The sequence below is a fragment of the Spea bombifrons genome, chromosome 3 (assembly GCF_027358695.1).
Source record: "Spea bombifrons isolate aSpeBom1 chromosome 3, aSpeBom1.2.pri, whole genome shotgun sequence".
In the NCBI taxonomy this organism is placed as follows: domain Eukaryota; kingdom Metazoa; phylum Chordata; class Amphibia; order Anura; family Pelobatidae; genus Spea; species Spea bombifrons.
Genome location: NC_071089.1, coordinates 1,554,871 through 1,575,657, shown reverse-complemented (window position 1 = coordinate 1,575,657; position 20,787 = coordinate 1,554,871). Strand labels below are relative to the sequence as shown.

Here is a 20,787-nt window from a genome sequence, read left to right as displayed (position 1 = left end):
ATCATTACGCGTTTGATGGGACAACGGTGTCACATCAGCCACAAATAATAAACTTTTTTACAATATATTGTATATTTTACACATATTCTTATATTAGATAATTTTCAAGATTGACACAAACCTGGTTTTATCTCCGTTTGCTCCAATAAACTCCCTTTATCTGCAGACCTGGAGCCGCCATTGTTATCGGTCACATGATATTTTAGGTGACTTCCCCGGCTCAAACACCTCACTGAGCTGATGCTTTATGGCGATGCTAATGAAGTCCGTTCCTCCGTAGACTTTCATTAGTCAGAGAGTCTGGCTGGGTGATTGAGACTGAGACATTCTATTGTTCCCCACAGGCAGTATGATAAGTATGAAGTCGGGGGGTTTAGTAGATCGGGGGTCAGATAACAGAGCGAGAATCATACAAACGGCTGATATGCAGCTGCCTGAAAACTTTATATTATGGGGCAAAAACACTAGAACTGGGGTAAAAAAACAGAAAACAGAGCAATATTTCTTAAAACATATTTATATATATTATACGTACAATGTTCACATAGATTGCAATGGAATAAAAAAATGAGATCTATAAAATGTATAAATATATTATAATATATAAAACTGAGATAAACGTGTTATTGCTTCCATTTCAGTTTACAAAAATTGATAATTTGGAATCAAGTGGATCTGTTTGTAGATGGATTTAACCAATAGAAAATGTTAAGCCCACCTTATACATTATGTGATCATCCAAGCTCATTGAGTTGCTCCTCCCCTTTACTGGAAGCTGATTGGCTCCAGCAAGCAAGGACGTGTTGGGGGGGGGGATACGTCCAGAACAGGTCCAGTGATTATTTATAAAAATTTTACAAGACCTTCACTTGGTGACGAGGAAGAAATACAATAATATTCTATTTATTATTTATTGGAGTAATTTATTACTTTGTTTCATTTAGTTTCTACAAAAAATCGCTGAAACAATTCCAAAGTTACACGCTATAGGCCATTTTTTGAAAATGTTATGATGCCAAACGTTATCATCTTTAGTTTTTATAGTAAATTTTCTATGAATATATTTCATTTTTTTTTTTTGTAAAATTAAGAAGGTAATTTTTTTGTCCTTTTAAAAATGCTAAATAATTGTTCCTCGTGGGCGGGCCTTTTATCCATTCCTGATATGATGTAATAGTTTCTGTTTATCCACATGCCTGTGTCGTACATGACTTAATATCACGTTCAACCACAGAGATATCAAAGAATATAAAAGATTTAAAATAATTGCCATAATGTAGTCAGTAAAGAGGTGAGGACTTACCGGTGCTCTTTCCGTTCAGGAGCATCGTGGTGGGGACCACCGGGAGGTCACAAATTGGTCTCTAGAAGCAAGAAATCGATCAGAGGAGAGGCCGGTCAGTGTCCTCTGTTTACTTCTCCAACAAAAATGGAGGCTCTGATGAATGACGTATGCTGTGTGTATGGAGGGGGGAGTATTAAGGGGTCTTTAAGGGGTCATTCTAGATTCCAGCGAGTGGAGGAACAGAAATATCGATGGAGTCCCCCCGACTAATGGCCTGCAACCTATGGGCCCTAGTACCCCAGGGGGCACGTACACCATGTGTGTTTTTAACATTTAAACATATTTTTTATGTCATGGTGCATGTTGGGTAATAATGCAGATTAAGTAGTAGATGTGGGGGCCCGAGTTAGACCTTTCTGGAGGACCCCACTAGAAATATATTAAATATATACCATAATAAATAAATAATTTCTGTTATTCCAATAAGTCTTACACTGCGCTCAGATATATAAAGTCATCGATTTCTACGCTATTATATATAATATATCTTTTTATTTTACCATCACTTAGAACCCTGCGCTCTGTATCGATTATGGCGCTCTGTATCGCTGATTAATTGTAATTTATATTTTATAGATATAGATTTATATTTTTCTGGGTTATTGATTTTGTTGGATAATCTGGCGGGATTTGGCTCATTTTCATGGATAAATCAGTTGATTGAGTGATATGAGTAAATCGTAGCATACAGGTTAGGTCTTGTTTTGGGTCATTTTATGCGTTGAATTAATCTCGCTCCGATATTCGGGACTTTCCGGTAGAAACACTTGATGTAAATGCTGGAAATGATTGGGATTGATTATTGAATGAGACGCTTTGGGTGCGATTGATTTATATTATGTCTGAATTATGTGATAATCTCTCTAGTCGCCCGTTTCTTCTGCTATAAAGACTCAAACCTTAATCAGTCGTTGGTCTCGTCTTAGATTCAGGAGCCGTATGTCTATCCCATGCATGTTTAATCCCCTTACTGTATTACCCTCTACCACTTCTGCTGGGAGGCTGTTCCACTTATCTACCCCCTCTCAGTAAAGTAAAACTTCCTTCCGTTCCATCTCAGTCTCTGATCCTCTAGTTTTAGATTCCGGTCTCTTGTTGTAACTTTTCTCCCGTCCTTTGTTAAATCCCTTTATGTATTTAAATGTCTCCCCCATCTCCCCTCTCTCTCTCTTCTCTCTCCCACCCCCCCTCTCTCATTGAGATCGCTCAATCCTTCCTGATCATTTTTATCCTGCAAACCATTCTCTTTTTTCCTCCTCTGAATTCCCTCCAATGTGTTAATATCCTTCTGCAGATGGAGTCTCTAGAACTGCCCCCACTACTCCAGGTGAGCTCTGACCAGGGAACCGTCTCCCCTCTTTTTGCTATTAATACCCCTCGCTGTGCACCCCGCACCCTGCTTGCTTTCTCCGATGCTTTATTGTCCGCTTACCATTAAGTCCTCTGAAATAATTACCCCCGAATCCCCCTCTTCCGATGTCACTGACAGCACAGGGGGTCCCGCTGTTATATTCGGAGTTGGGATAGTTACATCCCAAGTGCGTTATTTTACATTTATCATCATTAAACTGCAGCCGCCGCGCTCTCCCATATTGTTCTAATTTACTTAAATCATGCGCCATTTGGTTTATTCCCCCCCGAAGTTCTACCCCGGTCGCCGACATTTATATCATTTGCAAAAAGACATTAACAGCTTCTGTATTATTACTAAAAAACACATTAAAAAGCCCCAATACCGATGAGGTACCCCCTAGAAACGTCCTTCTTCTGATTATACCCCATTAACTCCACCTTCTGTCCCCTGTCACTCAACCATCACCTGATCCATTCAACGATTTACCACCCAAACCCCGCAATTCATCGCATTTATTTAAAAAATAAATGATATATTTATTATATGTTATAAATATATCATTTAATACTTTTTCTATTTAAAAAATACTTTTTCTATGGGGACCGTATCAAATAGGTAATACCTACGGCCCCTCCTTTTATTATTATTTTAGTTATTTATTCATAAATATATTAATTATAATAAAAATATAATAATTAATAATAATAATAATAATAATATACATTCTGCGTGAATACCTTGTTATATCTCACACATTTATATAATTTTATTAAATGAATAGAATAATATATATTACTTTATAACTAAGAACTCCCTTATATGGGTTATTTTACTTGTTTAAATTTTGTCTGTTTTGTTTTAATGTATAATTATTCGCTGTTTTTCCTTTGCATTGATTCAGCGACCGCGTCTGGCGCTTTACATCTTCGAAATAATGCCACATAAAATCTTACAGCATAACATTTAATCAATTTTAATTTAAGGGAAAAAAACGGCAAAAAACCACAGGAAAATGTTATTTTAATTGAGAGATCCATTATGGGCATACTAAAAAAACCAAACTTTTTTATCTTAAAAAAATAAATGATTTCTGTGTTGCTTCTGAAGCACAGAGAACCAGCAAAAACCACCAAAAAATATATAATAATATCATTTCTGATCAAATATTACAAAATTCTGATAAAATATTACAAAGCGTATAACTCATTAATTTTACCAAGTTCATGCATTTCGTATTCATTTTCAAATTTGCGTTGAAAGGTTAGTAAGATTAAAAAAATTGCTTCTTCAGAATTTCAGTATAAAAATGTTTTGAAAAATGAATTATTACAAGAATTTCCTTGTGAAGGTAGAAACAGCCAATATTACACTTCAAACGGAAGGAAAGGGGTTAATGTGCTTTAGATAATGCCGCCGGTCAAACCCATTGAAAACAATGCATTTTGAGCCCGTACATCTACGGGCTGTGTCATTAAGGGGTTAAAAACTGCATTAAAAGGTCTAATGAGATACTGGAGCTGCTTTCTTTCTTTCCTTCTCTCTCTTTCTTTCTCTTTTTCTCTCTCTCTCTCTTTATTTCTCTCTCTCTCTCTTTCTCTCTCTCTCTCTTTCTTTCTTTCTTTCCTTTCTTTTCTTCCCTTTCTCCTTCCATCTTCGTGGATGAGAGATCCAGTTTCTGTTTTCAGATAACCCGGCTATGAAATATAGATTTCCGGCTGTAATAATGTTTCGTAGGACGCCGCCGCAGATAATCTCCCCGCCGTCTCCCGGATTTATTATTATTATGTTTATTATTATTTCTGCCGGGTTCGGGGCGTCCTGGTTCTGACACCGGCGGCCGGATTGATTTCTGGTGCGTCTCTCCCCGGAGATCGGCGCTGACGGAAAGACGAGTGACTGCAGCATTTTGCCGAAGTCAATCAGTTTGTCTCGATCAATCCGCTTCCCTGCCGCCGCCTCTCTCTGCGCCCCGGATAAAACTCTCCAGAAAGATCTATAGAAGTCCGAGAGAATAATGAAGTATCTCATTAACCGGCCGCTATTAGCCTGTCAGCTGCACTTAGCGGCCGCTCTCAGCAATATGGAAAAATCCCTGCTTACCTGACAGGGAGCTATTACCGCGTGCGCGGCCTCACCGCCTGCCACTTAGTCGGGAGCCGCAGGGGCCGGGGACAGGCAGGGGCCGGGGAGACTCGGGGGCCGGGGGCAGGCAGGGGCCAGGGACAGGCCGGGGAGACTCGGGGGCCGGGGGCAGGCAGGGGCCAGGGAGACTCGGGGGCCGGGGGCAGGCAGGGGCCAGGGACAGGCCGGGGAGACTCGGGGGCCGGGGGCAGGCAGGGGCCGGGGAGACTCGGGGGCCGGGGGCAGGCACTCTACCTCGACAAGGACCTGCGTCTACTTTGCTAACAAAGGAACAGTTTAAAAGGCTGTTCGTTTTGATCTATACATTGTGCTGGCCAAAGGGCTACGAAGTGTCAAATAGCATGTTGTGTTAAAGCGCGGCTCATCGCGGGGGTTAAATTGTATAGTTAAATCAGTGAGCCGGGGCATTTTGCTGATTAATCTATGCATTACACAGGGCTAACTTGCTGCCCCCCCCCGGCTCCTGCGTCCGTCCCCCGCTCCTGTTGGCTTCTAGGCATTCATTTGGGCTCCTGACTCAAAACCTTATTAACCAAATGGTGTTTAGCTCTCCTCCGGGGGGGGGGGGGTCTGGAGCGGGATGGGCTCCGGGCTTCTAACGGAACGACCGCTCGGAGGAAAAGACGATTAAAGCGTCCGTCGGATCGGCGGAGGGAACGGCAGATAAAGCGGCTCCGTTCCGAGAGGGGTTTTGATGCGAAAGCAATAAATAGTTTGATTTGGGATATAAAAGATAAATCGCCGGCGGTCCGTCCTCCCCGTCCGCTTCCGAGCCGCCAATTAAATGAAGTTTGCTTCTTTTAATTGTGGTTTATATGAGACGCCCGAGGGCTCCGGGAGGAGGGGGGGTCAGGACGGCTGAGAGTGATGGCTGCGCAGATGTGAGCGGTGTCATTCTGGAAATAGCGAGACTTTTACTGCGAATTTATCTCATTTTGTTGTCGTGCCGTCCCTCGGCGTTCAGAGACATATTTACATATAAATGAAGGAACACGGAGATTTTACAGTGATTTTTATACTTTACTAAGAGGGTGGTGGATAAGTGGAACAGTCTCCCAGCAGAGGTGGTAGAGGGTAATACAGTGAGGATATTAAACATGCATGGGATAGACATACGGCTCCTGAATCTAAGACGAGGCCAACGACTGATTAAGGTTTGAGTCTTTACAGCAGGAGACTAGACGGGGGCCGGATGGGGCCGATCTGCCGGCCAGTTCTGGGTCTGTACGCTGTATGTGTAACGCACGATGTGCAGCTCAAAAGGCTTAAATAAGAAATGAATTGAAAAGGAAGGAGAGAAAGACGCCCCCCCCCCCCCGCCGAGAGAATAATGCGAGCGAAGACCACTCCAGAGTATAACAGAGACCACGAGATGAAGAGCGTCCGGCACTCGAAGCATCGATCTTGGTGCAGAATAAATGAGGGTAATAGGAACCCCCCCGGTGCTGTATACAGTAATATAACCCCCCAGCGCTGTATACAGTAATATAACCCCCAGCGCTGTATACAGTAATATAACCCCCCAGCGCTGTATACAGTAATATAACCCCCCAGCGCTGTATACAGTAATATAACCCCCAGCGCTGTATACAGTAATATAACCCCCCCAGCACTGTATACAGTAATATAACCCCAGCGCTGTATACAGTAATATAACCCCCAGCGCTGTATACAGTAATATAACCCCCAGCGCTGTATACAGTAATATAACCCCCCAGCACTGTATACAGTAATATAACCCCCCAGCGCTGTATACAGTAATATAACCCCCAGCGCTGTATACAGTAATATAACCCCCCAGCGCTGTATACAGTAATATAACCCCCCAGCGCTGTATACAGTAATATAACCCCCCAGCGCTGTATACAGTAATATAACCCCAGCGCTGTATACAGTAATAAGCTGCCATTGTTATCAGTCATGTGATATTTTGGGTGACTTTCCCGGCTCAAACACCACACTGAGCTGATGCTTTATGGCGATGCTAATGAAGTCCGTTCCTCCATAGATTTTCATTAGTCAGAGAGTCTTGCTGGGTGATTAAGACTGAGCCATTCTATTGTCCCCCACAGGCAGTATGATAAGGAGTCGGGGGGTTTAGTAGATCGGGGGTCAGATAACAGAGCGAGAATCATACAAACGGCTGATACGCAGCTGCCTGAAATCATTATATTACGCTAAATGTTTACAAATTTTAAGCCTAACTGCCTGAGAGCCTATCAGGTAACGGCATCAAAATCCGGAGTCCTGCACCAGTTACTATACATACCGGATGCAGGTAATCCTACTGTGTTATTGTTTCTTCTGTCATCCAAAGGGTTAATAGAGTTTGCCTTAATCCCCTCGGCCGGCCGTACTGCCTGAAATACCCCACTACCCCCTGACCCCCGCCCTTAATACCTCCCCTTATCAGCATAGAATGTTTTCTTTAAAGTTCATTAACGTTCCGGGGTGAAAGTGATTAGAAAGTGAAATGAAACGGCTCATTACAGCAAAAACGTATAATTTTCTAATCGCGCCGGGTTTTATCGCTCGCGCGGCGTCGATAAACGTAATTGTAAATTTCTATTTTTAGACGGCTTGGAATGCTAGGGGTGGAATTTTTCATTAACGATAGATTAAAATCATAATTATAATTTGTATTTTTTTCCGCCCCGGAATGGAATGAGGAGCTTTGTTTGTTGCATCGACATCAATGTTATCTCGGTTAGAGGTACCAGAGCTTTTAGGATGGAGCGATGTCAAAGGGTTAAAAATAAATAAACACTATCTGGCTGTGCGTTTCATTGGCTCGTTAACATTCTGTTTGGATCTTTTAATGTAAAACATGCACTTTTTGTCTTCTTGATTGAACAAAACCTGCAGTCTCAGGGTTTTTGCCCCAGTCTCGGTATGAAGGGGCAGACGCTCCAGGTCGCACAGCCTGACTCCTTCCTATTCTCCCCACTGGGTGCTTGGTGCTTTTGCTGTGTTATGGTTGATATGCCTGCTTGGATGCAGGTGACTCAATTTAATGACGACCGCTATTAGAGACATTCGGGTAACGCAGTCGGTGAGACACCCTATAGAACCTTCAAGAGGGGCTATTAAAGGGTTAATATTCCAAGAGTCTCGTTTAGTCTCGTTTAGTGATACGCGTGACTGAGTTTAACGCTTATAAAAACGAGGCGCCGCATTTTATGTAAATCTGCTTTTTAAGGCAACCGGAATGATCGCTTCTTGATTTAATAAAATAAGAATTGTCCACCTCCGTTAATTAATTAATTAACTAATTAATGTCCCCACGGAGCTTCCGGATCCTTCTCCAACCCAGAGGGATTTCCCTGATCTGATCACGGAGTATTTTGTGTTAATATCTTGCATTATTTGAAGGTTTTAATTCCGGTTTGGAATGGGAGGAAATCCCGGATGGGTCGGCTCCGGTGGCAGCGTCGCCCGCTCTCTCACCACCTCCGTGCTTTTGTTCTTTTCAGCTCCTCCGTCGATAAAGTTGTCGGTCAACGAAACGCTGGTGGTGAACCCCGGAGATAATGTGACCATGCAGTGCTCGGCCACGGGAGGCGATCCGGCCCCACAGGTGGCCTGGTCTCATTCCCCGAACCCCATGCCGCCAAACAGCCTCAGCCGAGGCGGCAACCTCACCATCTGGAGGATCCGGCCGGAGGACTCGGGCTATTATAACTGTACGGCCATCAACAACGTCGGGAACCCTGCCAAGAAAACCGTCAACCTGCTAGTGAGATGTATGTCCTGTATCAGGCCAGTAAACCCACGGGTACCGTACCAACACGCTTTATCCCGCCAGCCGGTACAGGCAACGCTCAGATTACCGGGGGATTTCATGCAAAGATAGCTAAAAAAATCACAATTTTTTGCCAGGAACACTTAATTGTCAAGTGACACAAAAACAAAAAAACAGGTTGTTTCCTATAAAGTACACCTGGAGGCGCCGTTGCTGTCAGTCATGTGATATTTGGGGTGACTTTCCCGGCTCAAACACCACACTGAGCTGATGCTTTACGGCGATGCTAATGAAGTCCGTCCCTTCATAGACTTCCATTCGTCAGAGAGTCCACCTGGTGATTTAGACTGAGCCATTCTATTGTTCCCCACAGGCAGTATGATAAGGAGTCGGGGGGTTTAGTAGATCGGGGGTCAGATAACAGAGCGAGAATCATACAAACGGCTGATATGCAGCTGCCTGAAAACATATTTTGGGGCAAAAACTACAACTGGGGTAAAAATAGCAGAATTTTTTTTAAAAACGTATTTTTAATGAAATACCAGGAATAAAAAAACTTTGCTAGGAATTCCCCTTTAATAAATTCAAGAAAATGTGGGGACGCTTTCCCAAAAATACGTTCTTTTGTGATAAGAAGCCGGCGATAGGAATCCACGATGAGCCGAGGGAACGGCGTCAGGAATAATTTATAAGAGTTCAGGCGAGACTGCGCAAGGTCACTGCAAAAATCTACATTTTACAGTACAGCCTAAATTCCCAGGATTCACAGCAATTCTAGTACATGGTGGGGAAAGGAAAGATGCAATCTATATATCCCAAGATATATTTAAATACCTCCCTGGCCCCCACACCCCTGATGCCCCTCTCTCCCCCCCTGATGCCCCTCTCTCCTCCCCTGATGCCCCTCTCTCCTCCCCTGATGCCCCTCTCTCCCCCCGATGCCCTTCTCCCCCCCGATGCCCCTCTCTCCCCCTGATGCCCCTCTCTCCCCCCTGATGCCCCTCTCTCCTCCCCTCTCCCCCCGATACCCTTCTCTCCCCCCCGATGCCCCTCTCTCCCCCCCGATGCCCTTCTCCCCCCCGATGCCCCTCTCTCCTCCCCTGATGCCCCTCTCTCCCCCCTGATGCCCCTCTCTCCCCCCTGATGCCCCTCTCTCCCCCCCTGATGCCCCTCTCTCCCCCCGATGCCCCTCTTTCCTCGGAGTTCAGAATGTTCGCTGGGTATGAGGGGATCGGAGGGTTCTAGACACAGATAAGTTAAAGCAATATAACTTATTTAAAGCTACCGTTCCACCTTCTCTACAGAATTTACCGCTTTTCTAACCAAACGCAGCTTTAGAAGCCTCATTCATACGCCTGTTGATAATATTTCATCAAGTAACTTTTTTTTTTTCTGATTCATAACTTTTGCCTGGGACACTTATCTGTCATGTGACACCGATAAGTTGTTGCCATAGAAACTGGGGCGGGGGTTCTGTTTCATTTTATGTGATTATTAAACCTTCGGAGGGAGGAATAAAGCGGCAGATCTGCCGAGGTTTATGAGCATCGGAGTTTAGTGTCTAAACGAAACGGCGCTTTGGAATCGGAACCCTTATTGACTTTAATCGTTGTTTATTTTTTGCTCTGAAACAGCCATGAAAAATGCTACATTTCAGATCACTCCGGACGTCATAAAGGAAAGCGAGACCATCCAGCTGGGGCAGGATCTGAAGCTTTCATGCCACGTCGACGCCGTCCCCCAAGAGAAGGTCGTCTACTCCTGGTACAAGAATCAGAGGAATGCCATGGCGTCTAGAAACCTCATCATCACCAAAAACGACCCCGAGCTCCCGCCGGTCACCAGCAGCTTGGAGATCATTGAGTTGCGTTTCAGTGACTATGGTACCTACATGTGTGTGGCTTCCTTGCCAGGGCTCTCCACCCCGCAACTGAGCGTTGAGGTCAATATCTCTGCCGAGACAGGTGAGGAGGCAACCACCGCCGTTATCTGCTAGGTTAGAGCAAAGTTAGGAGGTGGTGTTCTGGCACCTTCTCATGATGTTGGTGCCAGAAACCAAAAAAAGGGTAACGTGTGTAGGTATTAAGTAACTCACCTCAAGTGTACCTTTCCCAAATTTGCATCTTCTTATAGTTCCACCAACACTGAGCGTACCCAAAGGACAATCAATCATTACCGTACGAGAGGGCTCCAGAGCAGAGCTACAGTGCGAGGTCCGAGGGAAGCCAAAGCCACCCGTCCTCTGGACCCGCGTCGACAAGGAGGGACCCTTGCCATCTGGAGACATGGTGGTGGAAACATACGACGGAAAGCTGAGGCTGGAGAACGTCACTCGAGACATGAGCGGAACGTACAAGTGTCAGACGGCGAGGTACAACGGCTTCAACATCCGCTCACGAGAGGCCTTGGTCCAGCTGAACGTCCAATGTGAGTACACGAAATACTCAGTAGATCTTCTCCGATATCTGTTCATGTCGTACTCCGGCCAACAGCAATGCGTTCAAAATGCCCTTGTGTTATATTTTTGTAGGAATTGCGTTGATTTTATTATAAAGTCGAGCCAGTTGTGGTATTACGGGGGCCGAGTCGTAACGTGTAACCCCCGGACAATCTTTTATCAAATTGTTTAAGGGGTGGCTTTAATGGCGCCACCTTGTCCGTTGTGTGATGTTGTGATTTGGAAGTATCCCAGAGAACACGCGTTATTACGGTAATGTTCCCGACGTAAGAAGCCATAAAGCCTCGAAGGCCTGGTTCCTCTTGTTGCGGGAAGCCGCCAAGTAAACATTGTCACTCTCCGATTCTTTAGATGTTCCGACGTGTGACGATGTTCTTCAGCTTATTTACCTCAACCCCCCGGCTGATGGCCGGATGAGCTTGCGTTGAGATGGATGCATTAAGCAAACACTTCAAAAACACATCAGCGAGCGCTCCCCGCCGTGGACAGACCCGGGCGCACTCGTCTCTCCTAATAGAAACACCTCTTTGCAGCTCACACACTTCATTAGTCCGGCGCTCGCCCCGAAGTCCTCATCTTTCTGGAAATAGAAGCGTGCGGCTTGTGAAGATTTCTTGATGAGTGTTTTATTTTCACATCCCGTGTGCTCCGTGGAGACGTGTTTTCTTGCTGCCCGTACTTGCGGGACACATATGTTCCATCTCCTACCTCTTAACTAGCTCTCTGTGCCCGAGGAACGGCTCCAGACAATACCGCTGTCTTGGATCCTCATCCTGATGGAAAAATCAATTCCACGACCATCAGGAGATCTTCCTCCTGCCTCACAATGTATTTTTCTTTTTTTTTTTCCCATTATTAGCTTGATTTATATATATTTGTATTTAATTTTTTATTTATTTATTTAATTTTTTATTCATTTATTTATTTTTTTAATTATAGCAATCAATTTGAATTAAAAAGAAAATGGAATTCCAGAAAAGAACTAAGTGAAGTTTTTGATGGCTGTTATTTCAGGGTCTTGGCGCTACGTAAAAAAAAAAAAAAACCTCCAAATATTTTTTATATGTAGCCTTAAATAAAAACGGCACTTTTGCTGATTTTTTTTTTTTTTACGGTTTCCCGGTAATAACACAAAACATTTTTTATTGGTCTAATAACAGAGGGGAGGAAAGGGCAGGAGAGCGGCGGCGGGATGTCAGATTATGGATGTGTTTAATAGCGCGGCCCCCAGCCGGCCCAGCCGGGTTTATCTCTGCGTTCGCCGCCGTGTCACAGAGAGGCGAGCGATGGAGACCCTGATCAGACGGCAAGACCAGACCTACCGGGAAGTGGGGGGGGTAGAGGGGTAAAAGGGGTCGGAGGGCATAAGTACTTCTGCTCCACACACCTCAACCTCAAAAACATTCCAATTGGGTTGTTTATATTTTGTTTAAAAATCTAGTCTTTGGACATTTTGTGTCCCCAGCATTTCATTGGCTCAGTTGGGTTGACGCATTTTGCTCCATTGATAATGTGGGCGAGAGGAGTCCTTTTGGTTATTGGGGCCCGGATCACCAAATTTCCTGCTCTCCACCCTGACGGGGCATCCTGGGCGCGCTTGCCGGGACGGCCACCGACGTTTAATGAGCTTCGCGTGTTTTGTGTCCTTCTCTGTGATGATCGAGGGCCAATGCCGGGGGAGCCCATGCCACGGCCATCTTAACGGGGGGCTTCTCACGCTCGGCTTCTTTTACTACCAAGCACTACAACTCCCATAATGCCAGCCATCCAATCACCAGAGTAAGAGGCGACATGAATCTGCCTTATTAACCATCCGCGTGATACACGTTTCTATAGGCGATGTTTTAGGGTCTGAAATACGGGAGGAGAAAAATGGATTTTGGTTAAAATTGACGTTAAAGTTCAGAACTTTTCATCGTTTATTGAGATGGAATAAAAACATTTCCACCGCAGTGAATTTCGACCAAATCTGTCCGGTTTAAAATGAAACCTTCCGCCTACAAAATCATTTTTTATTTTTCTCTTTAAAACCCAAATTTTATGTCAGAATATGAAAGAAAAATAACTTTGCGATCGATGCTTTCCTCATTACTCGAAAAGCCCACATCCCTCCCCGGCAGCGACCGGCAGCGACTGGCAGCGACCGGCGCTCTGACCGTCTGGAGGATGAAATAAAGAGAGATGAGCCGGTCATTACGGCGGCCCTTGTCGCCTCTTCTCGAGACCTCCGGATGGCCGAGCCGAATCGCACCGGCTAATGAGTCTCCCGGTGACCCCCCCGGTATTAATGGTGACAGATGGGGCGAGGAGTCCGGAGCTTCCCTGCCATTGATCACCTGATCGCCGTGGCTGCGGGCGACGGCTGTAAACGATGTCACCGAAAGTAAACGAGAGAATGTAAAGAAAAAAGATTGTGAGCTCTGAGGTCCAGGTGCTCTCTCGCACAGAGCAGGGACTCAAAAATGACTGCTGATACCTGATAATATGCCCAAAGAGAAAATTACTAAAAATATCCCAGAGCGTAAAAAAAAAAACATTGAAAAGGGAAGATTGTTTGATTTCTTTTTGCGGAGCTCGTGCATGCGCACAGGTGGACTATTCTTTAGCACAGGTGGGTTTTGCATATCACAGACGCAGAAAGTACTTCTCCCACCTGTTCTCATGCAGGAATATCTAAAAAAACAAACAAAAAAACATGCTTTGTCCATTGAACAAAAGAAAGATTTGATGCTCTTGAAAATGGACAATTTGGCAATTATTGTGTCATAAGTGTGACTTTAATTCAAAAAATAAATATCGTCATCATCATCCTCCTATGTCAGATTATTTCATACAAATAGAAATGAATATGTATTTTTATATATTATAGTTGGATTTATATTAAAATATTGATATTTAATCACAATATTATATTTTTGTATTTAAGGTTTTTAATTTTTTTTAATTATATATTATATTTAATAATCGTCTATTTTTAATAAGAAATGCTATTTATAAATATATGTGATTGTAGACGATGCGTTTGTTGGAATTGTCCTCTCCTCGGTGTTACTTTGGGTTGTAATTCAGAAATTTCTGCCCCTTTCCCAGTCCCTCCGGTGGTGGAACCAAAGTTTCAGGACATTCGCCAGGCCATGTGGAGCGCTTTCACCATGAGGTGCAACATGCTGAAGGGGAGCCCGGTGAAGGTGGCGACGGCGGTGTGGCGGTTTAATCGCAGTCTGATGAGCGTGCCGCCGCTGGAGCAGCAGGAATACTCCGAGCTGAAGATAAACAGCTTGAAGCGCGAGACCAGCGGGACCTACGAGTGCAGCATCTCCAACGACGTGGGCTCCGACGCGTGCATCTTTCAGGTGACTGGTGAGTCTTTCTGCCCCCGTACCACGGTCCGCGTCACCCCATTAGGGGGAGACGTAATAAAACGTCGCCAGGATTATTGCAGCGTCTGCCCCTGACTGGCAAAAGTATTGACGACGCTGAAGGAGCAAAACGATTGAGGAGGAAAGCGGTGAAGGATGATGGCCTGGGGTAACGGGCAGCACCAGAAAAAGGGGCAAAACTGTCAGTCTGCACCAGAGGAAGGGGCGAGGGGTGAGAGGGAAACAAGGAAAAGAGAAAAAAGAGAGTGAAAAGAGAGAAGGGAGGTGGGAGAAAAGATAGAGAAGAAAAATGATAGTGGGGTGAGAAACGAGAGAGAAGGAAAAAGGAGGAGAGGGAAAAAAAGGAGAGCAGAGAGAAATGAGAAAAGAGAGAAACAACGCGAGAGAAGAAATAAAGGAGGAGAGAGAAAAAGGAGAGCAGAGAGAAAAGAGAGAAGAAGAAAAAGAAAGTACTCAGGAAAAAAAGGAGAGAAGAGGAATGCAGGAGAGAGAAAATCCTTTTACGTATTAAAGAAGAATAATGTCGGTCACCCTCCTCTCGCCCTGACAGGACCGCGGGGCTCTCTCTATAGCTTACGGATCTCCAGCACATGCGCAGGGGCTTCCTCGTGCCCCCCCTCCCCCGTGCAATTTTACATGGCCACCAGCCCAGAATTTCCCGGGACATAGAGAGGTCAGTCCGGGACGAGTGGAACCCTGGTTGGTGTCCGGTGCTAAGTAGAGAGACGTCCAACCCCGACATGTTTATTTAGTCCTCCTGAGGCATCTTTTAATTGTAAAACCGTTGTTGGGGCTCTTACTCCCCCCCCCCGGGCCACCGATTTACTCCCCCCGGGCCACCGATTTACTCCCCCCGGGCCACCAATTTACTCCCCCCAGGCCACCGATTTACTCCCCCCGGGCCGCCGATTTACTCCCCCCGGGCCACCGATTTACCCCCCCCCCGGGCCGCCGATTTACTCCCCCCAGGCCACCGGTTTACTTCCCCCGGGCCGCCGATTCCTTATATTTCCCCCCGTTTTGTTCAGTGGTGGGAAGTCCAGGAGGACGCAGATAGGGTGGATGGGAAGGATTTGAACGGAATCCACGTTACTGTAGGGGAGGTCGGTGCCGTTGGAGTCCAAGCCGCCATGTTGGAGCCATCAGTGAGGGGCCGGCTGCCCGGCGAATTCATGAAGCTCTGAGAGGGAACAGAGAAAGCGGCTAAAAAGATGTTTTTTTTAGAAATGAATCCATCCCAGCCTGGCTAACTCTGTGCTGAGGGTGCTGGGATTGGGAGGTACAGAGAGCTGTAGATCGCCCCCCCTTTTATGCCGTCTAGGGCTGATATACGATGATGCCGTTGCCGAGGGTATTATCACATAAGTCACCGAACAAAAAATGGCAATTAATCAATACTGAGTTCATTTGTAATTCTCCTGGTGTTTTGCCTCTTAGTAGCCCACGCAGTGTTAATAAGCTCATATATCATCCCCGTCCGCTCACCGCGCACGCTCAAAAACCGCCATTTTCTCCAACTCACTTTATTAAATACTCCATTTCTGACGCTAAACTTGCTTTCCATTTAAGGTTTTTTTTTTTTGTCAGCAGACGTGCTTGGAAAACGTGTTTATATGACACGGCGAGTGACATCATCACGACTTCACAACCCCACTACAGTCCCCAAATTTCATTTCAGCCTCGGAACAAAAATATTTCAACAATGTCACAAAAAGGATGAAAAACACACCGACCGGCCGCAGGGGCCGGTCAAGCAGCCATTTTTCTAAAGGCATTGATGCTTAAAGCGACTGCGTGGGGGGGGCACCTTTTCGTATTGTGTGCGCACTGTTTAGGCAATCTGTCCCGTCAATGAAATCTTTTGGCCAGCGCTTTATTTTGTAATGGAGGGGTGACATCCAGATATCATGTTGGGGGCCATGCCTAGGGCCCTGGGAAATATAGATTACCATGCTTGAAAAATATTATTATTATTAATTGGTGATTATTATTCTAATTACCAATTCATAATTAATTAATCCATAGTTATTATTATTATTCATTTATTTGTATTATTACTTATTGATTATTATTATTGATTGATTATTATTATTATAGCCACCAATGAATAATTATTGATCCATAGTTATGTATTATTATTATTATTATTAATAATTGTTTATTTGTATTATTACTCATATTCATTGATGATTATCATTATAGTCACCAATTAATAATCCATCCATAGAATTCATATTTATTATTATTATTGTTATATTTATTATTATTATTCCTATTATTATTATTATTTTTTTTATTATTATTATTTTTATTACCTCCCTAAAATATGCCATTTTTTTCATGCCTTTTCTTGGATGAAGATCCGTTTCTGGGTTAAAATGTTGATGTATATGTGCGGATGTTGATATATATATATTTATTTGTTTAAAGCTGCTGTTCCAGCCAAATTTAACATTTTTGTAGCTGTAGCCATAGAGACCTAAAAAAAAAATGTGCTTTTTTTTTTTTTTTACATATTATAAATATTTGAATATTATAATAATAATAAATAATAATAAATGACCGAGCGTTACTGGCTCACTGCAGAAAGGAGTCCGTGTTTTCTATAAGTGGGACGGCAGCTTTGCAGCATAATTATTAATGAATTATTAATTAAAATGAATTTATTATCTATCAATAATTATATTTTTTGTTATTAGTAATAATTACAATAATAATACCGTGTGGCTCAGAAGGGTTCTCAGCGAATCTCGTCGTTCTTTTCAGGAAAGGCTTACAGCCCGGAGTTTTATTTCGACACCCCCAACCCCATCAAAAGCTACAAGCCATCCAAGAACTACTCCTACCTAATCCAGTGGACTCAGAAGGAGCCCGGCGCCGTGGACCCCGTAACGCACTACAAGGTGGAGGTCCGCCAGGTAAGGGGCTGCCCATCCCCCCAAACGCTCTATGGGGCAAAAATTATATAAAAAAAAAATGAAATATAAATATTTTCAATCAGAAGAGACCGAGCGAGACGGCCCGCTGGCCCGGAATCTGTATACTATATATACTTTTTATTTATAAGAGAAAATCAACACAAAAAAGCTGATAATAGCATAATAAGACACAGGCGGCCCTGATCCTATGAGCTTACAATCTATTAGACGGTCGAAGGGGGCAATAATGGCTTAAACTACTCCTTTTTTGTGATATTTCAGCTTAATTCTGCCATGAACTCCACGCGCTGCTTAGTAACACGTTGGAGATGGTAATGCCGGGGCCTGTCCTCGATTTATTGTCAGGCCCCCTGGGGCCGCCGGCGTCTTTCCCCGGGTTCTGCTCTCACATCAAGGTGTTTAGTTTGGTGACGCAGTTTGTTTGATAATGCCCAGGGTGGCAGGGCGGCGGATCAATAGCCCCCCCGCAGAGCCCTGGGTTAATACGAGGCTTCCGAGAATTCGGAATGTTTGTGAATCCCAATAAAACAAAATGCACGGGAGACGGCGTGTGGGATAGGAAGACGGCTCCTGAATCTAAGATGGGACAGATGAAGGTTTTGAATCGTATAATTCACTTCACCAAGAAGGTGGTAGATAAGTGGAACCGCCTCCCAGCAGAGGTGGTAGAGGGTAATACAGTGAGGGTATTAAACATGCATGGGATAGACATACGGCTCCTGAATCTAAGCTGAGACCAACGACTGATTAAGGTTTGAGTCTTTACAGCAGGGGAAACGGCGACTAGACGGGGGCCGGATGGGGCCGATCGATTTAAGTTGGTTTTTTTTCACTGCTCTAATACCGGCTTTTGGCCCCGTTTCAGCGCATACATGCAAAGCTGTTGCCGGCTCCGGACTCGGTTGCTTCTGGAACCCGACCTAGTTTTTAAAAAACATATTTCCATTTTTTTTTTATATATTTCTAAAAAACCCTAGGGAAATCATTAAAATGATGACATCACTCCTATCATTTTTTATAGTTTCCTTCAATTACAAAGTTTTTTTCCTTTTTGTATTCTTTACGCCGAATCCCTCGGCCAGACCCCGTTAATCGTTTCTCAGCGTTGCCCGTTTGACCGCGAGGGGCTCCCCGGTAATTTCCCGTCCAGTTCTGCTGAGTTACAAGGATTTCCGTGCCAGTAAATTTTTGGCCTTTTTATCGGCTCCCAATTTATCTTTTTTTAGTGCGGCGATCGGCGGCGGGGAGATTTACGAGCCTCGGATCCTTGGTTTGTGTGCGGGGCGGGAGGGGGGGGGATAAATCCGCGCGCGGTGAGAATCGGATCACCCGGAACGCCTTTCACTTTTGGCTTTGCACGAAGAATTCATTTCGGGTTCTTTCTGCCGCTTCTCAGCAGCTTCTGTTTGTTTAAGACCCAAAACTGTCGTTTTTTTCAGGTTTGAGTCTTTACAGCCGGAGAAACGGGCGACTAGACGGGGGCCGGGTGGGGGCCGATCTGCCGGCGGGTTCTGGGTTTCTCTGTAATTAAAGCACAAATCACTGATCTGTTTTGCACATTTTGTTCTCGGTTGCAGCTCAATTTGCGCGTCGCCAGCAGTAAGACCATCGCGGCCCAAGGGTCGCAGAAGGGGCTTCTTCAGGAGCATCTCATCACCGACCTCAAGATACCCCAAAGTTATGAAGTTCAGCTCACTCCCATCACCACCTTCGGAGCCGGAGACTCGGCCTCGCGGATCATCCGATACACAGAACGTAGGTATCCAAACCCTTCATCCCTGTACCCTCAGTACACGCCCCGCGTCACATGCGCGAGTGCAACACACCCCTAGGAACCCCATGTACTGATCCGGCCCCTAGGGACCCCATGCACTGATGCCAGCCCTTAGGGACCCCTCTACACTGATCCTGGCCCTCAGGGACCCCCCACAGGAACTGACTCTGACCTGGAACAAAAAAAAGCAATTTGGGGGGAAACACAAAATCTTCCTTTTATAACTTCCCATGATTCCTGCTCACAAGCCCCTCCCCAAGTCAAGTTCCTTCCGACCAATCACACCGATCCAAGCACGGGGCCCCGGGCCCTTCCTAATTCCAGGGCTTTTCTTGCACCGGCTATTAGGGGCTGCTTTACCCATCTTAACGTTTGTATCATTTGGCCCATTTTACCCTGATCTGGGAGGCTAATACCCCGGTCTCATGGTAATTACCCCAGTCTCGGGGTGAATGGGGCAGATTCTCGGGCCACACAGTCTGCAGCGACTCCTTCATATTCTCCTCTGATTTGATCATCTCTCACCGTCCCGATTGGTGCTTTTCTCCCTGCTTTATCACAGCTGGAATCCCTGCTTGAACACAGGTGACTCCATTCAGAATATCTTTCCCTCCTGACATGTCACGGTTTCCATAACGAGTCCCTGCCACAGGATCTGTAGGAAGGGCTGTTAAAGGGTTAATATGCGGGGCGTCTCGTTGGGGGCTCTCGTATTTTCCGAGCCGTTTCTCGTTTTCTCCCGCGTGGGGTCCTGGCTGCCCGAGCAGCGCCGGCTCACTGACGCGTGATGCCTCCGAGACGCAATACTTAGCCCGTCCAGCTGCTCCGCGCTCCGGGGCCCCGGCACGCCGCCTGCGCTTAGCCAAAAACATTTACTCCGTGCAAAGTTAACCCCGCAGCTGCCGGCTTCGGAATAAAGAACTGGATGCGCTCTCCTTGAAAGCAGTTATTTTAAAATAACAAATGTTAATGAGAGATTTACCAAACAGGGGGAAAAAGGGAGATTCCACCTCAATAAAACACCCAGAACCCACTGAGTGTATGTGCTGAGTGTCCCAGCAGAAGTGGTAGAGGGTAACACAGTGAGGGGATTAAAAATGCATGGGATAGACATACGGCTCCTGAATCTAAGACGAGATCAACGACTGATTAAGGTTTGAGTCTTTATAGCAGGAGAAACGGACGATTAGACGGGGGCCGGATGGGGCCGATCTGCTGACAGGTTCTATGTTTCCTGGGATATCAGTGAGCGGGCAGGGAAGCGATGGGGTAACAGAATCTTCCCATCGCCCTTAGTCGCCCCCGACTCTCGCATCTCTTCACGCGCCTGGGGCCGGAGCGGACGGACAACGCTTTCTGTCCTCTCTCCGCCGGATGCTAATAAAGGGGGGCGATGGATTTATTGTGCGCTCGGCGTTCCCAAGGAGGAACAAATCTCGGCTCTCAGCATGTGGGCGTCCAAGGCCTGCTTGTTATCGCCTGGCTATAAATACGCTTTATTTCCCCATCGCATGCCCTTGAGCCGCGTGATCTTCTGTTTTAACTCATTTTATCCCAAAACTCAGCAAAGCCTCTGAATGACAAGCAGGCCGGGTATTTACCGAGGAATCCCACCGCCCCTAAAGGGTGTTCAGGGTCACGGGGTAAATACGT

At 45.3% G+C, this 20,787-nt stretch overlaps 1 protein-coding gene across 1 annotated transcript in view; it reads left to right on the top strand.

Moving 5' to 3' along the window:
- The window catches only part of MDGA1 (MAM domain containing glycosylphosphatidylinositol anchor 1), a 99,483-nt gene that overhangs the window by 57,912 nt on the left and 20,784 nt on the right, over positions 1-20,787 (top strand). The window contains exons 6-11 of the mRNA XM_053459830.1: positions 8,315-8,584; positions 10,218-10,547; positions 10,717-11,010; positions 14,132-14,401; positions 17,188-17,339; positions 18,938-19,115. Of these exons, the coding sequence (XP_053315805.1) occupies positions 8,315-8,584; positions 10,218-10,547; positions 10,717-11,010; positions 14,132-14,401; positions 17,188-17,339; positions 18,938-19,115 (1,494 nt within the window). The remainder of the gene's footprint in view (positions 1-8,314; positions 8,585-10,217; positions 10,548-10,716; positions 11,011-14,131; positions 14,402-17,187; positions 17,340-18,937; positions 19,116-20,787) is intronic.